Source organism: Psammomys obesus, unplaced genomic scaffold (genome assembly GCF_907164565.1).
Source record: "Psammomys obesus unplaced genomic scaffold, mPsaObe1.curated_primary_1811, whole genome shotgun sequence".
NCBI lineage: Eukaryota > Metazoa > Chordata > Mammalia > Rodentia > Muridae > Psammomys > Psammomys obesus.
Window position 1 is genome coordinate 30497485 of NW_026585504.1, and position 22219 is coordinate 30519703.

At 46.5% G+C, this 22219-nt stretch overlaps 1 protein-coding gene across 4 annotated transcripts in view; it reads left to right on the forward strand.

Moving 5' to 3' along the window:
* Kiaa1549l (KIAA1549 like) overlaps positions 1–20825 on the forward strand; it is a 242520-nt gene extending 221695 nt beyond the window's left edge. For all 4 annotated transcript variants that reach the window (XM_055599549.1, XM_055599552.1, XM_055599556.1 and 1 more), the window contains exons 18-21: positions 6597–6694; positions 8162–8310; positions 9963–10114; positions 15015–20825. In XM_055599549.1, the coding sequence (XP_055455524.1) occupies positions 6597–6694; positions 8162–8310; positions 9963–10114; positions 15015–15296 (681 nt within the window). In that variant the 3' untranslated portion in view covers positions 15297–20825. The remainder of the gene's footprint in view (positions 1–6596; positions 6695–8161; positions 8311–9962; positions 10115–15014) is intronic.
* Positions 20826–22219: the final 1394 nt, after the last annotated feature.

Consider the following 22219-nt stretch of genomic DNA (forward strand, 5'->3'; position numbering starts at 1 on the left):
TGCTGGAGGATAATTGGGAGCTGGTGTTTTTAAGGTACCAGGTCCAGCCTTATGGCATTTACATCACGGGAAAGGTTAATGCTGGCAGCTTGGGATTTCTGCAGCACAGTCTGGGAAGTTTTGATCATCTTTTACCTCTTGAATCTATAAAGAAATTGGACTCGACACCCAACGACCAATCCAATCTTGCAAGCAGCCCTAATGGGTCTATGCCAAGTGGAATGAAAATATCCTCCAGCTTTCCTGCTGGCGAGAGAGTAAGGATTCTTAAAAAGGCACTGGGGTGAAACATCTTCCCCACTGGACTCTTTACAGAAGGATTAACAGTAATAATAACAGTAACGCTTGCCATCCATTGAGTCCCCATTGTTGGCTGCATCCTGATGTAGGTGCCATGTGGGCATGATCTCTCCTAATCTATGAGCTCTCCGATGATATTGTTATCATTAGCCTCAAGTACTCAGTTAGGAGACAGGTTTGGAAAAGTAAAGAACTTGTCCAGTTTCGAACAGTCACCCGCTGGTGTCCACGGGCCCATCAGCAAAACTCATCATGGGCCCATTTGTGTATGTAGCCTACACATAGGCTCCTGTGTCATCTCTAGGATATTTAGAAGGGCTAGTATGACATAACCCACACACTATGTGAACAGCTATCATCCCTCTTGTTTGGGGGATAATTATAAGAACAGTCTGTGTGTGCTCTGTGCAGATTCAGTTTTCTTCTTGGGTACATTCCATCTGCAGTCATTTAAATCCCCAGTTGCGGAATCCATACATCCAGAGGCCAACTGAACAGCTCTTGATGGCAGAAGAGGGTTAAAAGCTATTGCTGTCTGACGCTGGCGCCCACACGTTTTCTATCCCCTGATTAAATGTGAGTTATAGGGGATATCCTTCTGGCCCTAATGGAAATACAAAGATCTACACCATTGGTGTACCCTCTTCTCATAAGGAAGCTGATCAGTTTGGGGGATCTTTTTCTATTCCTGTAAGGGGGGGGGGTTGGCAAGCTTGTGTTTCACCTTCCCCCTTACAAACAGAAGAGTCCTCTCCCAAACCTTTGATAATAAACCATGCCGACATATCAGGCATGTTTTATAGTCACCGCAGCGCCTGGATTCACAACACATTGCATTGCTCATATTTCTCCCAGTAAAATCTGAATCTGTCCTGAGCTTCCATCATCCGGCGATGTGGGTAAGGAATTGCAAGGACAGTCCCAACCGGTCACTGTTGATCATGCATTGTGCAGCTCTCAGGACCCTTGAAGGCAGGATCACTGTGCCGTACTGGCCTGACTGGGCCTTTGCATTTCCCTGAAAACCAGCAGAGCTCTCGACCTTTGAACAAAGCTTGCTGCACTAAACTTAGGAACTCCACTAGTCACTGGATCTGCAGGAGGGCTGCTGCATGAGAAAAGAAGAGAAAATCTAGAGAGGGCCTCACCCTCTCCACTGTATTAGTTACCACCGTGTCCCTGTGATCAAATGCCTGGATGGACAGCTCGAAGATGGAAAACTGAATTTAGCTCATGGCTGGAGAGAGGGTTCAGTGGTTTGGAGTGACTGGTGCGCTTCCAGAAGACCCAGGTTCAACTCCCAGCACCCGCATCAAGTAGCTCACAATCACCCCTAGGTCCAGCTCCAGAGGAACTGATGCTATCTTTTGGCTTCACTGGGCACCTGCATACGTGGGACACACATTCACATGATAGACACACGCGCGTACATGCGACTCTTTCAATATTTAAAAAATAGCTTTGAAATCAGGGTGTGATTCTATTCGATGCCTAATAGGAAAGAAGGTGGACGATGTTAATGTATTGGAGGCCAAGCAGCTGTGAAAGGTCAGTTAAGAACCAGTCTTGGTTGACCTATCTTGGCTTCAGCAGCCCCACATACTGAAATGAGGAATATGGTCTCAGTGTCTCTTGCTCTTTGTAGCTTGAACATCATCTGATTTCCGAGGCAGTCTAGCCACTGCTCTTGGTTTTCTGATAGATCAAGATAAACAATGGGCTTTGTTCCTTTTGGGAGTTAGATTTTAACTGTCAAGCCCCTACGTTCAAACAAATCAGAACTATCTGTCTAGAAGGTTCAATCTGTAAAAAGTTACCTGCAGCTGGATATGAAGAGAGAGGATACATTTCTGGATTGCTGGCCCTGAACAAGGGTTTCTTCTGTATGGTAGATCTGAACTGTCCCCAAGCTCGTGGTATTGGTGATAAGTGATAGAGCCTTTAAGAGGTGAGGCCTAGTCGGGGAGGAGGTTGTATTCAGATCATTGGAGATATGCCTTTATAAGGAGCGATGGAACCCCCGTCTCTCCCTCTCTTTCATCCCCAAGCCACGAGGATACCCCGTATGTTGCACTACCACAAGAGCAATGCAATGGACCAACCAACCATAGACTGAAGTATCTAAATCTCCAAGTCAAAACGTAAAAAGGAAAAAAAAAACTTTCTTGGATGATAGATTCTCTTGAGTATTTACAGTAACAGAAAGCTGACTGATGCAGTGTTTAATGAAGGCAGCTTAGCTTTGGCCTGTGAGTCTACCTTCCCCTGCTAATACCTCACCTGCTCCTATTAGGAAGCTCCTATCCACTCTTTATCACTATAGTACTACCCTTAAATGTCCAGATTTAAATGTCCAGATTTATATGTCCAGCCCTTTATGTGCCCACAGGAGGTCCCTCTGTCCACAGAGATGGCTAGGGTGTTGTGCTAGATTCGTGAGACCCCCAAAGGACCACCAGGAGTCCAGCTCATTGCAAAACACATGAGGATCTTTTTATTACAAGCTAGCTTGGGCTCACACATGCTCACCGTGGAAGTGGTTGAGAGCCTCGTGCTCAGGTTAGGTGGGTGATTTAAAGAGTTTGGTCCCTCCCACCATGCCCAAAGCAGAGGATTCCTGCCTGGCAAGCATCTATTGGTCGAAACACAAAAGGGGATGTTGCATTTTGAACTGATAGGCTATAGGAAGGCCCCCAAACCATTAATGGTCTGGCTTCCCTTGTTTGGCTGTCCTAGGGGAGAAGGGCTGGTTTCCTAGCAACCGTATCTCTAATAGGCAGGAAAAGAATGCAGTAAGGCTAGTTCTTTCCCACAGGCAGCTGGACATGTCTCCACCTGGCTAGCCTTCAGTTTTGTGCTTTAAACTTTAAACCAATACCCACTAATTTTTAATTCTTTGGTCTCACAAGGGAAGACAGCTCTGCTCTGATCCTCCACCCCCAAACCAGGTAGCCAGGAACATCACCTTCATTCTTTTCACATTATGATCAAATTTCTGAGCCCCAAAACTTCCCTATCTAGTCATAGTCAGAGCCTCTTTCAACCTTGGAGGCCTGAGACCCATTTATAAAGGCTGCCTTTGGTTCTGAGTCTCCAGCCTTTCCTGTCCAGAGAAAAGGGAGCCCTCCACACCCCTAAATGGGAGAAAAAAAGTATTCTTGAGTGCCAAGCTGAGCACACCAAGTATAACTATGGAATTAGAAATGTGGGGACCATGAATAGCTTTGAATAAGGGCTTGTAGTGATGAAGAGGGAGTGGAGCCTTGCCACACAAGAGCCAATACATACCAGATCACATGGACCCAGAAAAGGAACTGGGATTCGAGACAGGGAAACTTAGAATCTCTGGAACTTACATAAAGGGACACGTAGAAAAATTTTCTCATCCCACACACACATGGCAATGGCCACCTCTTTGGTGTTTATGTGGCCACGAAAGTTCCAAGAGTATGGGGTCTATTCTCCTGTGTTGTAGCATGATTTATGCCTACAAAGGCCTACTAATAAATGGTGACTCTTTTAATGCTCAGCAGAAGTTCAGGACTTTTTTTATCAAATCTTTTAGTGATTTCCTATTAGACAGACAAGCATAGGAAGTTTTTCTTTGCCTGGAAAACTAGGTTGAGCACAGAATAAGCCTCTCAAGAACCAGAGATAAAAATAGATGTCTGCCTCCTTTGCTGAATAGCATCAGAAGCCAGAAGAGACGGAGGGGCTGTAAACCCCTTTATTTTGGGAAGGGAGCACATCACCTGTTGAATTATTGAGAATCGTGGAAGATATGGCTGGGAAGGCATCCAGGACAATGGTTTTTAATCTGTCTGTGAACCCAGAGTTCAGGGAGCGCCACAGGACGCCATCGTGAAAAAACGGAAGGGTCAAATTTACCAAGCCATTCTCTCCCCGATTTCAATCAGACACACTACTTTCATGTACATCTTAGGGCCTGTCAAAATGATTTTAAAGATGTGTGAAGATGGCTCAGTGGATAAAGCACTTACTGGGTTTAGTGGGAGACCCTGCCTAAGAAAATAAAGTGGAGAATGTATGAAGATGCTCAACATCATTTTTCCCCTTTTGCCCTTTTGCACCTACACTCAAATGTCAGGCCTGTTCATCCCCCAGCTCTGCATCTTTTCTTCTTATATTTTCAATTCCCCCCCCCTTTTTTTTTGTAATTCATTGTTACCAAGTTTCTCAGTTATATTTCCAAGTTTCCTAATTCTCCCTTCATCAATTCTTAATTGCACACTTTAGCTCCCCAACACTGAGTGCTTTATGTCAGAACCCTGTTTTACATCTGAAAGTTGTTGTTTTGAGTATGCTATATCATTTCTGATGACAACCTGATTTTGTCAGTTAATACTTTTATTTTAATGTAGCTTTATTTTTAAAGTATGTGTTACGTGAGAATGTGGGTTTTTTTACATGTCTGAGTGCGGTTCCCACAGGGCCAGAAGAGGGTGTTGGAGCTGAAGTGACAGGCAGTTGTGAGTGGCCTGATGTGGCTGCTGGGAACTGAACTTGGGGCCTACAGAAGAATAATATGTGCTCTTAACCACTGAGCCATCAGCCCAGGTCGATTAACTCTTTGAAAGCACTTGTTACAATGTTATCTTTTGTTTAAAGTCTGGACAGCTGAAACTGTGTCTGTGTCTTTGGTACTTTCATCCTCTCTTGTGGTATATGTCAGAAGCTCCTGTTTGTTGTACAAGTTCCTGTTTCATTTTTAATAGTATTAATACTGTAAGCCTGCTTTAGGGAAACACTCCAGAGAGTGCTTTCAACTAGCCCTGACACCTCCCCAATCACCCTCCCAAGGAGAGGCAGCTGCTAGCCAGGTACAGGCACACCTCAGGCACAGCTGCTTCCACTTGTCCTGTGCTGAGGCCCGATCTCATAATCAGACCTTGGCTGCCTCGTTTGTCTTCTGGACAGCCATGTCTTTTGCATTTGCTTCCTGCTCACTATTTGCACACCTGGCCATCAGCCCACAGTTTTGTTTTTAGTTTGCTAAAATGCAGGGGAGGGGGCATGCCAGGGTTGTCCTTAGAAAGGTCCCTTACAGTTCACAATTTTCACAGTGCATTAAAAAGGTGTGTTTTCTCTGAGGCCTTGCTGCTGTTGCCTGGGTTAGCCCTCACACGTAGGTCCTTTCCTGTAGTGTTGGAGGAGGGCGGGGGGCCTCTTTCAGCTCAAAGAATCCAGTTTATGGAGTTCCCTTGCTGCAGCATTTTGTCCCGATGCTTTGGGGCTTAAAGGCCTGCCATCCCATCCTTTGAGAGCCTGACCGGCAAACACGCTGCCCTAAAAACACAGTTTAAGCTTTGTCTACCCAGAGAGCATCTTAGGCTTTTCTACTGTGATGGGAAACCTTGGCCTGACCCTCTCTGATCCTGTCTGTCGTTTAGCCCCTCACATGTTGATTGAAGTCTTTGCTCTGGTGATAGTGACCATCTCTATCCTTTGAAAGGTGCTTTGTACATTGCAAAGTCCATGCGCGCGTGCGCGCACGCGTACACACACGCGCACACACACACACACACACACACACACACACACACACACACACCCTTGTCTATCTCCTCACTAGCCCTCTGAGCACAGCATTGATGTCTCCACTTCAGGAGAGGACATTAGAGTACAGAGAAGTCACCAGACTTGCCTAGGAGTTTAAAGTCTGTTCATCAGATCCTCCTGATCCCAGACCCATTCCTTTCCCACATTAAACCCATGTTCCATGAGAAAGGAAGCCACCCCCTCTGATTCATTCATTCCTTCTTTCACTTTAATGTTTATTGATCTTCTCTTCTGTATCAGGCACTCTTCCAGGCATTGATATTACTGACATCAAAACCTTGCCCTTAGACCTTCAGATTACAGTCTAGCTGGCAGCCGATAATAAATAAGCAAGCAGCCATATAATTTGGTCAGGAAGTAGTCATTTCCTTAGACAGATAAAAGAGGCTCCTAGGGGAACGTGGGGCAGGATGAGCGGTGTGAAGGAAGGAGACATGGACAGCACCAGGAGAAAATCATGCCAGGAAGAGAGAGCAGCACATGCCAACACTGGGTTTTGTATTGTGTTCCAAGGAGGGTGTGCTCTAAGGCTGCTGAAGGACTCTGGGACTGCAGGGATCAGTGTAAATCAGAGAGCCTTGAGAGATGAGGCTGGGCACTTCGTGAAGGAAGATCTAGGGAACACGTGTGAGAAGGGACAGAGGAGGACAGTGTACTTCCTCCTAAAGTAAGCTGTGGACTGAGCGAATTGAGTTTTAACAACTCTCTCTTCACAGGCCTACAGGTTTTCCCAGCTTCCTGAAATGGTCATGGGCTCTCCTCCACCACCTGTACCTCCCCGGACAGGCCCTGTGGCTGTGGCTTCCCTCAGGCGGTAACATATTCCTTTCTTGGCTTTGTTTGAGATATGGGGGGGAAAGCCTGAGGTTGGTTGCCCCGCACCTCGATTGCCCATACCCTGACCTTGAAGATAGGACAAGGACAAGTGTGACTGCCTCCTGCTGTTTGCATACCCAGAAGCCCCTTTGTTACTCATAGGGCAGCATCTCGGGGGCCAGGTCCAGTCTTGACTTTTCAGACAGAGAGGCTGAACTCTTACGTCTCACTATGAGGCATTTGCTAACCCTTCTCTTTGTTCTTTACTGATGCAGCTAGCAGTCTTTAATAAAGTGGGACAAGAAATTTAAATAAATAAATAAAATAAACCGTGAGCTCTGGGAGAGGAAGGACTAATTCTGATGCCCGGGAAAGGGATAACCCTCTCCTGGGAAATGGATGGGTCACTGTCCTGGCCCTGCTCTACAAATTCCCCCAACATACTAGTCAGACTGTCTGTGAGCCACAGGCATGTACTTTGTGAAGATGGGTTTTGGGTGGTTTTTTTGTTTTTGTTTTAAGTGAGCTTCCCCAGAAAAGATGCTGTTTTCAGGTCTGACGGTTCAGTGTTGAGCTGGCTTGACATGCCCCTTGAGACCAGTGGCGACCAGGGTGGATGGTAAAAAGCTGACCAGAGGTCCACTGTCCGGCCGGCCATGAGATTCCATGCAGATTGCCTTGCCTCTCGGGCTCCCTGATTTAACCCTATGTGTAAAAGCTGTAGGATTCCCCAGGAAGGGCTTTCAGCTGAGTGTACAGGGTTGGATCCAGGAATTCCCCTGGGAAGGGTCTTCAGAAGCAGAGCTGTGTGAGCAGATGGGCGGGGAAGGAGGGATGAGAAAGGGAGACCCCACACTGGCCACCCCACACTGGCCACCCCACCCCGTCCCACCTCCCACCCAATGGTGTTGTCAGATCCTCCTAGCCTCCCTGAGGAAGCACAGGTGGGGGCTGGGTGGGGGGTCTGAGTTAGTCTGTGAGTTCCAGATCGGAGGTCCCCTCTCAGTCCTTTGTGGCTTTTCTTCTGCCAATCCCCAACCCCCACCTTCTGTGCCATCCGCCACCCTCACCAACACGAGAACCCAGAGTTACATCAGGAATGCACTTCAGAGGTAAAGCTGTCCATCTCATTGGCTGCTGCTCCTAGGTCTACCACAACCAGCTAATACCGAGAACTAATTGCCTTGCTGGTTTTGCATGGAAATTAGATATTCTACTACCCAGAACCATCCTTGGAGAACTAACCTCAAACAAGAAAAAGAAAAACCACTTGACCCCACTGCTGCAGGTCTGGCCGCCTCCTGCCAGGCGGACACCACCAGGAATCCTTTCGCTAATTAGGGCAAATCGGTCCCAGGACCCCAGGAGGATGGGGCTGGCAGATATCAGGCCACTCCCAAATGCAACGTGAGTGCTTGATGCCTCAGGCATGCTCACATCACACAGTCCCCTCTGTCCTGCCCAGGTCCACCTCAGACATCGGCAGCAAGACCCGGATGGCAGAGTCCTCGGGACCTGAGCCCTCCCAGTTGCATGACAGTGCCTCATTTGCCCAGGTGTCCAGAGGTCCTGTGTCGGTGACGCAGTTGGATCAATCGGCTTTAAATTACTCAGGTGAGCAGGTGCTGAGCCCTTTCCAATCCGCACAGATCTCTACCATCAGGAAGCAGAGCCACCACAGGTCTGCGTCCTCTGACTTCATTAGTGTCACCAAAAGGAACTCTGGCTTTATTTCTTAAAGAAGAATTAAAAAAAAAAAAAAAAAAAAAAAAAAAAGGTTGAAACCAGGCAAAAATACCTAGTATGCTCAAGCCAAGTCAAAGTCATGTTAATATTATATCCTATTTTAGGTTTCCCTTTATTTTACTTTCCACTGTCATCCTTAGGCTATGAACTTTAGACCTGTGCTATGTTATGTACCTATGTATATGTTGATGCTACATGCACTTTAAATTTACACAAATCAATGCTACACATTTCTTTTTGCTCTGTTTTTTTTTTAACTCAATATTATTTGTAGGACTTCTCCAGATGGCTGTATGAGACTAGCCACTCATTCGTGCCACCATGCCAGTGTCCTGTGACCTGTTCTGCAACAGTCCATTCTTTTGATGGACATGAAGGTCATAGCCAGTTTTTTGTTTTGTTTTGTTTTGTTTTGTTTTGTTTTTAATTCACAGACAACACTAAAATAGAACTAGAGGTTTGCACGTGCCCTAGTTTGTAAGTGACCTGGTTGGATTTTTATTGTATTCATGCCATACCTTTATGGCTAAACCTGCCAGCACCAGTTGCCAACACTTACTAACCTGTGGTTTCCAGGAATTCCTCTGGTGAAACCTGCTCCTTTTGATTGCTTTTGTTGAGTCTTCAAAACCGTATGTCCCCGCCGGAAGAAAGCACATGCACCCAAGGAGTGCTTTCCTCTGGATAAGGTCAAGGCTTTTAGGGTAGGATGAGGGAGTGGATGGGGGGTTCTATAGAGGGAGGGAGTTAGATCTTCAAAGCCTAGAAAGCTGGTCTGAGCCACAACAGATGATGCCTGCCATATGGACTAGGCAGGTAATGGGGGCTGGAGCGGCAGAATGAGGGCTACTTCCTCCGCAGTGGCCCTCTCCCTTGCGTCCCCTTACCTGGACCAATGTCAGAGTCGTCCCCCCCAAGATTTCCAGCTTCCTGGGCTAGAGTCCACGCAGGCTCAGTGGGAAGGGTGCCAGCTGGACTCTCTCCTCTCTCCTAGGGGATGGGAGGTCGGGGAGGAAAAGTGTGACACTAGCTAGCCCTTGAAGCATCTCATGAAGAAAAAAAGTGGATGCCCTCCCCCTCCCCCTCCCCCTGCAAAGAGCATACGGGCTGGATCTCAGCCCCACTTGGCCTCTGTACTAGATACCCTGAGTAGGACACCAGCTGCTCCCCTTGGCAGTCACAGCAACCTTGGAAGAGCTCCACTAAGGGAAGCCAGGTGCCCTCCACCTCAGCCACCCTCTTTGCGGACACATTACCTAGAATCTCAGCCATTGTGGCCAGGATCTGCTCTACCTTAGATGGGGGTCTCTGCGGTCAGGGTCTCCTCTGTCTTACATGGAGCTGCTTCAATATTCTAGCCAAGAACATTTTCCTCACCTCGGGCCTCATTTACTGAGACTTCAGGCCCAGCACTAGCCGGGTACTCTGTGAAAGGGGCTTTATTTGGCTCTTGCGGGCAGGGGTCTGGATCCAGTGTCCAGCCTCTTCTGACCTCCCACCCACCCACTTCCTCTGTGCAGGTAACACGGTGCCAGCGGTGTTTGCCATCCCAGCTGCCAACAGACCTGGCTTCACCGGCTACTTCATCCCAACACCTCCCTCATCCTACAGGAGCCAGGCCTGGATGTCTTATGCAGGAGAGAATGAGCTCCCGAGCCAGTGGGCTGATTCGGTGAGACCTTCCCTGATGCCCTCATAAAGCTCCCCTTGCAGGGTGCAAGCCGGGCACGGTGTCACAGACCTGTGATCCCAGCCCTCAGGGACGCAGAGGCAGGCAGATCTCTGTGAGTTTGAGGTCAACAAAGCAAGTCCAGGATATTCCTGTCTCGAACTCCCCCCCCCCCAAGAAAAAGCCCTCCCTTGCTAGGCACACCTCCAGAGGAAAAGAGATGAAAGGCAGAGACCAGTGTTGGGTTCTCTCGGAACCCCTTCCACCATGGGCAATTTTAAAGGATCTGGTGTGATGACCTTTGATGGAGGAATTTGAAACATGTTTTCTAGCATACATTCTGCCTCTTCCTAGCATGGCAACTTTAACCAAGTAAGTCTAACCAAGTAAACCGTCTGTTTAGTATTTTCCGTGTGTCAGACCTTGTGTTAGATGCTCCATTAAACTGTCTTATTTAATCTTTGATGGGGTCAGTTTTATGATTCCCATGATCACTCCCATTTTGCAGATAAGGAAACTGAGGCTTTGTCACATGATACAATGTCTAAGGCAGTATATCTAGAGAAGAGCCAGGGCCTGAGTCAGAATTCACACCAGTCAGACTCCAAAGTGTTTATTAAATGTATTTCTTTCAACTGTCATTCACCATTCAGCAAAATTTTAGATCCAATGTCAGCAAATGAAGCCTCAGAAAACCTGAAAACATCATATGATAGATACCAAGACTTCCTGCTTGGACTTCTACCCATCCAAGACTTTGTTTGTCCTGGTCCTTTTATCTGTCTCTTCATTCCATGGAGGAGAATGACACAAGATACACCTGCCTTTGGAGTTACCAAACGTGGCCAAGCCAAAAAAAAAAAAAAATTTTTTCAAAACCAGCACCAGTGACGATCCTCTGTGTATAAACTTTCCTGTTAACCAAAGCTTACTTCTTTGGTTTCTAAAACATAAAAATGCATGCCATGCTGCGTGTAGAGTAGTTCTGAAACAATGCTCTCCGTTCCCTCTATAACCCTTTCAAGTGGTTAGAGCCTTACTGGATCATCTTGCATGAGTGGTTCAGCGTCCTCAAGAAGTCCACGGTTCTCAGGAGGCATGGGGGCTGGGCTTTCACAGTTTGAGGATTCTGCCTTTTTGTCTTGTATCTAATAGTAATAACTAATGATAACAAACTCATAAGCTTGTCACTACAGCTGAATGCATGTGTGTGTGTGTGTGCGTGCGTGCGTGCGTGTGTGTGTGTGTGTGTGTGTGTGTGTGTGTGTTTGCATGAGCTTCCTCCCAGCTGGTACTTGATGCTGTCAGTAGCTCCACATCCTTCCATGTGTTTTTCCTACTGTGCTGTTCTCTCCAAGTGAAACATGCCTGAACTCATTTCAATTATTTGCAAAATTGGAGTAAATTAGCTCAGGAAGAGTGAAGAGAGGGATTCCCTGTTGTTATGTCAGCGAGTCTAACCTGGGACTTCATAGCTTATGTTTGGTTGTAGGATAGGTCTCATCTTTACTTTTATTTCTTTTTTTTTCTTCCTCCCTCCCTCCCTCCCTCCTTTCCTTCCTTTTTTTTCTCTGTTTCTTTTTTCCATTCTCTTTATTCTTTTTGTTTATTTTGTTTTGGAATCTAGGGAGAGTTTTGTTGGCTTTTTTGTTTGTTTAGTTGTTGTTGTTTATTTTTCAGGCAAGGTTTGATTGCTAAGCCCAAACTGGCTTGGAATTCACACTGTACTGTGAAGCCAATGCCAAGCCATAAATGCCTGGCAATTCTTCTGCCTTATTGCCCTCCCAGTGCTAGGACTACATTCATAAACCACCATGTCTGATCTTCTCTTTTCTTAGCCCTCCATCTTATTCCCAGTTTGTTTTACCATTGCCTGAATTTCTAAGCAATTAGCATCATTGGGTAGGACTGATTAATTCAGAGTGTGTTTGACTGTGTAAGTCTTAAAATGTAGAAATAATGTATGTGCTTTTCAGAGACGATGACATACAAGTTGCACTGGGCAGGCTATAAGCCTGCGGCTCAAGTGCTCTCTAAGACTCAAAGGAAATTTTTTTTCCAAATCCTTGACCCTTGCCCTCAAGATGCTTAACACACATGACTTACCTAGGCTTTCAGCTACATCCAGGTGCCCTTGGGTCCACTTCTCCTTAGAGAAGAAGGCAAGAGACCTCAACAAATGCAAACCTCACCTTCCTGATAGAGTGACCAAGTCATTCCAGAATCATCCCCAAGAGTGTGAAAGAGGTTGCGTTACCCTGGCTCTTTTTAATGCTGCACCTTGATAGCTCTTTTTAGAGCCCAGTTATCCCCTGTAGGTCAGCTGAGATGTGTGCCCAGGCATGGAGCAAGCTGGCTGTACAGGTGACTCATAGCATGTGAGAGACATTACAGGAAGCTTGCCGAGTCAGCTAAAGAAAGACAGTCCGTTAGGGGTGATTAAAGAGATTACATGCTCAATACTTTGATGTGAGAAAAACAAGGCCCCCACCTTCATTTGGATGCCTGAACTTCCTTGTTCCCCAAATCACCTAGACCTGGGTGCCATATAAATTTCATCCTTGGTGTTAGATAGGGAAGCTTCCAGAAGAGGCCTCAAGGTAGATTTGTTACTTTTCTCATCATTGTGATGAAATAATCTGACAAGAAGTAATTTGAGGAAGAAAAGCTTTGCTTTGGCTTACAGTTCAAGGAGATCTACAGACCATCATGTTGAGGAAGGCATGACAGCAGAAGCAGGAAGTATCCACAGTCAAGAAGCAAATAGTGAACAAGAAGTGAGGCTGAGCTTTAAAATCTCAGGGGCCACCCACAGTGACCCACTTTCTTCAACAAGGCTCCACCTCCAAAGATTTTCAGAACCTTCTCAAACATCGCCACCAGCTGAGGACCAAGTTCAAATACATGAACCTGTGAGGCATAGTTCACATCCAGAATCACAACATAGACTAATCAGGAGCTTGTGCTGTGATCCATTGGTGATGTCTGTCAGGAAGTAGTAAGTTGTATTTGCAGCTCTAGATTCTAGCCAGCAAAGCGTAATGGTGCTCGCCTACAAAGGGCCTATTTCCTCATCTCCCCAACTTTAGAGTACTACCCTGAGACCACCCCAGCTGGGTTAGTTATCTGTTCCTTGCCAATTTCAGCCACTAGCACGAAGACTTGATGGCAAACAAGAGGGGGTTTTGAATTGACTTTCTCCACTCTGGTTAAATTTAGTTAGCTAAATTTTAAATGTAGCCACTTCGTCCTCATACATTTGGTACTTACTGGCCATCCTTCAGTGATTTCCTAACTGTGCCTAGAACCCCTAGACTCTGGGAGACTTCCTGCTTGCTATATGCTAAGCAAGTGACAAAGACAGGGAGAAAGTGGGGGTGGAGGGAGCCCTGCCTTCATAGAATTGATGGCCTGAGCTAGGTCATGATGACCTCAGGAGGAATGCCTCCCGCACCAGAGAAACTAGAGAAAAAAGGCAGGGAAAGGTCTCTGAAAGGATAGAAAGTGATCTGAAAGGCTTCCTGTATTCTGGCCTTTGTTCTTGGTCAACTCTAGTCATTCATATATTCTTAGCTCTTGTGTCTGGGTAAGAGGGGCAGTCCAATTCTGCATTTCCTCCAAAATATAGGGAAAACCTTCTAGCCCTTGTGTGCAGAGACATTAGCAGCTTTTGACACTTTATTTTTATTTGCAAAATCTTGTGGTAAAATTTATACCCCAAACTCTCAAGTCATCAATCCAATTACTTTGCTTGAGTGAGTCTCCTGGCCTCACTGAGGTAGCCTCAGAGCTCATTTCTGCCAGATCTCCTCAGAGTGACTTCTCCTTTGCTGACATCCATGAAGGGTTCCCAACCCATGCTCTCAGAACTACCTTCTCAAGAGGGTCTATCAGAGCATCCAGCATCCAACCATGTACTCCCCTATCCCAAATGTCTGAATGTTTGTGTCTCTCTACCTGATTCATGGGCTGAATTCCACAATGCTAAGGTGATGATGGCTTTTGGTAGTAGATCTTGGGGAGGCGGTTGGTTTGTGAGGGTGAAACAGTTATGAATAGAATTAATGTTCTTAGAAAAGAAACCCCCATACAGCTGCCCTGCCTCTTCTATCCTATGGGTGACAGGAAAAGGGCAGTTGTCAAAAAAGCAGGAAGGAACCTCTCACCAGATACTGGAGTCCCCAGCCATCATGAGTATAAGAAATGAATTTCTGTTCTTTACAAGCTCCCTGGTTGGTGATATTTTGTTATAGCAGCCTGAAGAGATTAAGACAGCTATCCTGCTCTATCCTCCCTAATGGCCCCAGATGAATGTTTCTGTTAGTGGGGAAGGAGGCCAGGTGTGGTAGTTTGTGTCTATAATCCCAGAAGCCAGGAGTCAGAGATGACAGCATCACCAAGGCCAGCATGCCATGCAGTGAGTTCCAAGCCCACAACACAGAGTCAGCCCTTACAGCTCACACATACATGCTCCATGAGCTAATGTTCAGTTGCTTTCAAATGGGACACCCCAGGGACATAATCCCCACCCAGAACACCCCTCTGTCCCCTTTTACTCTTGTTTTCCCACCTGCCCAGACTGCCTGTCCCACTTCTTGAACCTGAAACTGTTTTTCCCAGCACATTTTCTACGCCTGCCCCAAAGCCCTGTGTGTCTGTGTCCTCCATACTCATTTCTCCAGCATTCTAGCCAGCATCCTGAGATGTAAAAGTCTTTGTGGACTGAACAGGTTTGGTCCAGGTTTGAGGCTTACAGCTGTGCGATGGCCCATGATTCTAATTCTCCTCTAAATCTCTTCCTTTGACCTCAGTCGCCTCCTGCTTCCAGTATTGAGTATGTCCTGCGTCTTGTGCTTCCTCCTAACCTGAGTTCCTTCTCCTCTCTCCCAACCTCTCGTTGCAGGTCCCTCTTCCCGGGTACATCGAGGCCTACCCCCGGTCACGTTATCAACAGAGCTCACCCTCCAGGCTCCCACGCCAGTATAGTCAGCCAACCAACCTTCACCCCAGCCTAGAGCAGGCCCCTGTCCCCTCCACAGCTGCCTCACAGCAGAGCCTGACAGAAAATGAGCCTCCAGACACTCCGCTGACGAACATCTCCACTGCAGCCCTCGTGAAGGCTATCCGGGAGGAAGTAGCGAAGCTGGCCAAGAAGCAGACGGACATGTTTGAGTTCCAGGTCTAACGCCTCAACCCTGAGGGGGTCTGCAACTTGAAGACTGTGAGGCAGCAAACAGGCTCACAGTTCCTCTTCCCTAATGTGTGGGGCCTCCAGATAATAGACAATGTGTGGATCTTTCTCACCCCAGGATTTAAAAAAAAAAAAAAAAAAAAAAAAAAAGTCAACAGTGGGGCTTCTGGGAAACAGGAAACCTGTGAAAACTGAATTCTGACTTCTGCAGCCAGTTGTGGGTCAACAAGTCCCTAACAGGGACCCTGTGCTTGGTGTTTTCTTTGGCTGAGTATTTGAGCTGCGGGTGGAATTTCCCTAAGGAGCACGTCGTGAGAGGCGCTAGCTAGCCTGCAGGTTCCTGTGCAGTGTCCCATTTTTATAAACTACCAGAAGGGAGAGAATGTTGCTCTGTCTTCCGTGACCTCTGCATGTTCTCTCTCTGTGTGTTGAAGGCAACACAGGAGTGTGATTGACCACCAGACTGTACTCTCTCATTGAGCCATGACCGTGACTGCTTTAAAAATCACCTCTAGTCTGTAAGGGAGATACTGATTCTCCAGCCAAGAAACTCATGTCTCTGCTTTTAAAGGCTCATGTTCAAAGTCAAATGAGTTGGATGGAAATCAGTTCCAATGGCTGTGCCTATAAATAGTCCTGAGTCTTTCTTCCCCCACCTGTTAATTAAAGGCCAAGAAAGAGAGACGATGAGCCAGAGTGGTGGACTTGTGTTGACAGGCTGTTTAAAAGGTGTCGTCATTTTGGAAATAAGAGTCTCCTGCAAACTGGGATCCAAACGAAAGAGAATCGGTGCTAAGAGGTTTGGGAGCCTACAAAAGAGAAGCGGAGGTTTTGCTTTGTCCGTCTTGAAGATGGCCTGAGATCCCAGCCATGGGCTGTGGGGAGGCAGATAGTAGCTACATGAACTTTAACAAGGCCTCTCCATGGTGGAGTCCAGCACGTGCTGCTGGCTGGTATAAAGGAAACCATCACTGATTCAGTTAGCAGGGGAGAGGTTACCCCAAGCAGCAGCCTCTGTTTCTAGAAATTTCTGAATGTAGAAAATCGGATCTGAGATTAAATGCAAAGCAACTGCTTAAGAGTCTGTGGAGCTCAGCAGTTCTCCCTAGTGGATGGATGCAGGAGAACATTTGCTGAGGTGGCGGGGTCGCTCTCCCCAGCATGAAGCGTCAGCCTGCACAGTCCTCCTGGGTGGAGACACTGCCTTGCAGCTCTGGAGTCCTAGCCACTGACAACCCCTCTCTGCAAATAAAACTGATTTGGGGTGCCTGAGTTTCCTCCCCAGCATTGGGAGCCATGTATGTTATCAGGGGGCTTATTTGGAGAACGTGGTCCTATCCTGCCTCCAGCCATGACCCATCCAGCTTCAGCTGTACCCATGTCCCTCTGAACCCATCTGTCCATTGTCTTCATGAGTTTCTTTGGTCTTTAATGAAAGAAGAGAGAGGAAACTTAAAGGTTGAGGGAAGAATAGGGTTGAAATGGGAGGTTCAAACTGTCAAAGCACAGACTTTCCCAAGAAGCTGTTTTTATTTCCCTATGGCAAATTGTCCTTTCTGGAATGTTCAGAGACGATACGATATGTCACGGAATCCCCAGACAAGCCTCTTACGGGGATGATGCTAGGTAGTGTCTTTTTAGTATGCTGGTTGATCTTTCATAGTGTTAGTTTTTTGTTACTTAATAAGAAATCAGCTATAAATAAAATGTATTTTTCTAATTTCCATGTGTATATATGGTATATTTCTACCAATGGCCAGTTGTAGTCCAAAACCGAAATCAGCTTGCAGAACACTGTGGACAGTGCAAGATTTTGCTGACAGATTAACACGATGCCTGAATCTATCCAAGCAGGCATTCAATGCACTTGAATGAACAAAGAGCCAAAGAAACTCAGCCTTTTCATGCAAACGGTGTAAGTCTGATAAAACCAGCTACATTGCTCCACTTTATCAATAATATCAGTATTTCATCAGTGCAGTGGTATCAATACAGTGCTTTGTGGGCTTTGGTAAATGCTTGGAATGTGAGAAAGAAGTCTCTAGATCATAGAACATGAAGTGCTTCAAAAAGACAGTGTCTAAGCTTTGGGTTCCAGTAACTTCAGATTATGGATCTGGAGTTAACAATGGTGTGGCTCCAGGTTGCTAGGGAAATGGAGCCACAATTCGCTGGAGTCTTTGCAGAGGTATTTAGTTCATTGAGACAATTAAAATATAGCACGATAAAACAGATACTCTTTTAAGCTAGACACCATGCGTTCAAGAAGTCTATGCAAAGAAAACCTTGAAAAAAAAATATGCTCATGTTTTTCCACCATAGTTAAAGCCTTCTGAGACTACGATGCCATTCCTTCCCTAAAGAGTCTTCTAATCTTATAGAGGTGATAGGTCCCAGGACAGGAGGAAGGCTCTGAAAGTTCAGATGGTTAAAATCACATGTGAAAAACTGCAGTTCCCCGAGAGCCCTCGGAGGCAACAGAGAGCTCAGACAGTCACACGTAAGCCAAAGCTCAGACAAGTGGAGGCCTGAGCCCAAGCCTGCTGATTCGTGCCCCAGCCTACCCTCCATTTCACCATGCTGCCTGTACCACACTGGTTGGTGACACATTCCTTTAGCTGTGCCCAGAAGTTATAAAAAAAAAAAAGTAGGCAAGGGTCACGTGGGAGACTCCATAACACTCTTGCCAAAAAAGGGAAGTGGAAATCAGAGAGTGTCGCTGAAAAAGCGATGTCCTTACTTGCCATTGAAGCCAGCGGGAGTAACTTACCCATTCGGCACCACAGGTCAAAAAGGCAAGCAGGGATGACTCCGGTGAGCCAGGAGGGCAGGGACATAAAGGTCTACTGTGTGTGGCCTGGTACCTGTGATCCGAGGCCTGTGCGGGAACAAGGAGGCAGCTGGGAGCTATGGAATGAGATGTTGCCTCTTGAAGGGTGCAAGGTAAAACCCATCATCCCGGGAGAAGTGATGCTGGGCACGTGTTATTTTAAAAGCCTAGGAACACACACAAAACATGCAATTTCTGAATAATCTTCATTCAAGAAAGGAAACGAGAAGACCTGTGGTTTAAGAGAAAACCTTCGAGGGTGGGTAGAATGAAGAGGTGTGAAATTCTTACATCTAGGTAAAAGGAACGCTTCCCTGCCAGGCAAAAAAAAAAAATGAAACGGATCAAAAGTATATGTTTATTTCGTATATATAAATGATCCTCATTTTTTTTTTTCCCCACATAGCACGCAAGTGCTCAAAGTTCAGTGAATGAATGTTACTGAAGTTTTCAAGTTTGAAAAAAAGACTTGCACTTAGACCTAGCCTTAGAGTTTGGACTTCTCTTACAAACTACAGTCCAAGACTCTTAAGGTGTTAAGTGTAATTTAGCTTGTCGCCGACTGGGGTCCAAGTTTTGGAAACTACATTCCAACATCTAGTCTAACCTCAAAGTTGTTCCATTCCCCTGGGGGCAGAAACCCGTTCAGCCTTGCTCCAGCATAGGGACTGACTGAAAGACACTGGGACAAATTACAGAAGCAAAACGCGGATGTAGCAAAGGGCAAGGGAGGCATCAACCAGCCCCCTCTTCCTGGTGGCGCTTTCTCTGGCACTCTCTCTCTCCTCACTGCTCTCATCTGTTTCCCTCAGCCCATCTGCTTCGCCCTCTTGCTTGCCTGGGCCAACCAGCTTACTCGCTAATGCATACGAAGCCAAATACTGACCTCCGGACTCCCACCACTCATTTTCTTCCCTGTGCAGACGGCTCTTGGACTAGCGTCTTTGAGGCCCCCTATGCAAATGCTTGAGAGTCTGATTGGTCCAGTTCGTATCTGCCTGTGGATGAGCTACCCTTAGGGCGGGGCCTATCCAGTCATCTGTAAGCAAAGAGCATGGCCCCTACGTTGACCCCTTCGGCAGGGGCTCTCGTTGACGGTTGGTACCGGTATGAAGGAGCATGACCACCAGGACTCCTTAAAGGAGGCTGCCACAGACTGGAACTGACCGTGCCCCTAAGGTGGTAACCTGCCAGCCAGTACCCGGAGGGGCAGTGCTCTTGATACTGCCCCCACCGTAAGGAAAAGGCATTTTTCACTTGTACATCGGGTGAGAGTGCACACACTTGAACCTCTGGTACACTGGCCAGGCTGCCTCCAGACACTGCCCGCCCCTAACCCACACTACTTCCTGAATACTGCTGCTGGGCTCTGGAAGAGATCTCTGACCAAGGCCCAGTTAACACAATGTCTTGCTCAGCTCAGCAGACAATAAATACTTGTAAATTGAATTGCATGATCTTAGCTCGGGTGCTATTAATGTGGCTCCCGGCCACATATTTGCATGGATGAGAAAACTGATGAGCCTCTCCATAGAGTCTCTTTGAAACAAAATTGGTTTCAAGTAAAAATGATGCTACAGTGGCTCTGAGCTTCCAGCTAGAAGTTAGCGTCCTGAGAACTGAAAGATCTCCCAACTGCTCAGGTGAACTGTTACAGAATCCTATACGTGGTGGTAAATACTGAAGTGTAAGTGTTTCTGAGAGGGGGAATTGAGGAAATGTAATTGTACCAGAAACAAAATCTCTTAGAAGGCACTGAGTTGCTTTGATTCTGTAGGTTTCAAAAGGAGGGAAGGTAAAATTTGTCCTCAGAGGTCAAACCCTTACTTGAGTTAGAGCCATTCTGTTGTAAGCCTGGAGCATCCTACGATAAATCTAGAAACTAATTGTTTCATCCGCTGGCCTTGAGCGGACCTTTGTAAATTATGGAAGGAGGCCATCTGATGTACTTTACATAAATTAGCTGTGGCCTCACCTTCCTCTCTTTCATCTCTTCTTTGGGTCTAAACTCACCTCAACCCTCACATAAATTAAGGAGAGAAAAGAAAAGTGTAGCAAACAAAGTCAGAGGAGTGTCTTTGAACTGGAGATTTTGAGAAAGTGTAAATATTCTAGAACTTGAGTGACTCGCTTTGAAGTAGTCTGTGTGTCTCCTCGTGGGCCAGATGGGAATAGGGACGCCTATACTTCCTACCTCATGAGGAGCATGCATACAATGTGTCTGAAGATGGTCTGGAAAGTAGCATGGAAGAATTGGCTATTAAAACCATTCGTTTTACAGTTCAGTTTGATCCAGCTCCTGCTACCCATTAAATTAGTTTGTGTTGCCATGTGTTCAATGACACTTCTTATCAAGGAAAAAAAAAAATAAAGGAATTCTGCAGTTTGTAATTGCCCACAAAAGTCAGCCCCCATGGAGTTGCTGTTATTGTCTGTTGCCTGTGGTTTGGAGGGTATGTAAGTGTTTCGATATGTGCTTTGACTCTGGGTGGAAAAAAACCAGACTGTGATTCTCTCGAGCCACTTTAGATGCGTTGGGCAAAGTACTGAACAGGAGCTCTGAATGTAGCTGTTGCTATTTCAATGCTTTGCTTTCTAATTAACTTTGTATGTCCTTTGCCTCTGCCGGGAACAGAGTGTTCATATGCTGTTAGAATTTTTTATTGTAAAATAAAATGACAAAGGCTTTCATACCCCAAAATCTGCCGGCTTCTCATTCCATCTCCTCCAGATGTTCTAATGGCATCTTTTTTACAACCCATCTATATACTAGTGCCTATTGGAGGTTAACTACAGAGCAGTGACAGACCTTAAAGTCCCTTCGTGATCTCAGGAGCCACCCCTGCTTGGGCATAAGATCATGGGCAAGAAATCCATACTCAATTTTGTGTGGTTCACAAATCCTCAGAAGCAACTGGGGCTCTAGGCAGAAGCCAGCATCTGTTAGGGTGTGCTGTCTAGAACATAAAAAAGTCCCATTAAGGTCAAGGCTCCTGATGAGTCTAAAGGCAGCAATGCCTGGGAGATGGGCTTCCAGAAATCATGCTCTCCCTCCCTGTGCTACACACAGCACCCGTGACGCCTTCTTTGTGTGGGCCTTAACCAGAGACCAAAGGGCTCCTGCCTGCTCTACGCTCTGACTTTTGGTTGGCTGGGAATCTTTATCCAGAGGCTACAGACTCATAGTCAGACCAGCCCCAAGAATGTGGCTCGGTCCGTGAACAAGGCCAACCATTTTCTCCCACTAGACAATGCCAAGGCATGGTCTGTTAGCATCATGTGTCCAAACTGGACGGTCAAGACTCAGATGAGCCACAGTGGGCTAATTCAAAATGAAGAACTAAGAAGCAGAAAATGAGTAAGAGGAAGCCTTGAGACACATAGATTAGAGTAGAGGTAGAGAAGCTTGGCTCTCGGAACACAACGGACAAGCAAATGTCTGATGCCCCCGGATGTTTCCGGGGTGTCCTTGTGCCTAATGGTGTGTCACAAACCTTTGCCATTCAAACCCAGGCAGCAGCATCTCCGAGCTGCTTTTTACTGCGCTGCCCACAACCTGCTGAAATCCTCTTCGGGTCCTTACAAAATGCTCAGAGACTCAAGGAGCAATTTTTATCTCCTCTTCCTGTTACTCTGTAAAGAGGAGTTGGATACCCTCTCATAACTGAGCCCAAAGCCACTGTCATGTGACACTGATGAAAAATAAACGTGGAGATGTACAAGAGGCTTTTAATGAGGCGACCCATGGGATGTAAGCTACCGTAGAGACTAAATCCATCCGGAAACTGGGCGGGGGCAGGGTTTTCCTCCCTCTCCATTTCCTTTTTTCTTCTTCCTGGATGCTGGTGGCCCCTGACTCTTCAGGACAAATCAAAAGATCAAGTGAAAGGAAAGGGTGGTACCTTCTTCTGTCCAAGGAGTGAGTGTAGACAGTCTCAGAGCTAGAGACTAGATTCTCTTGGCAGAGCCAGGACAGCACATTGACTCCAAAGTCATGGCAGGGTAGGAATGGTACCGGATCATGAGGCTAGCCCATCACATTATGTCAGCAGACTGAGGAGAAGTAGAGCCGAACTATAAAACCTCA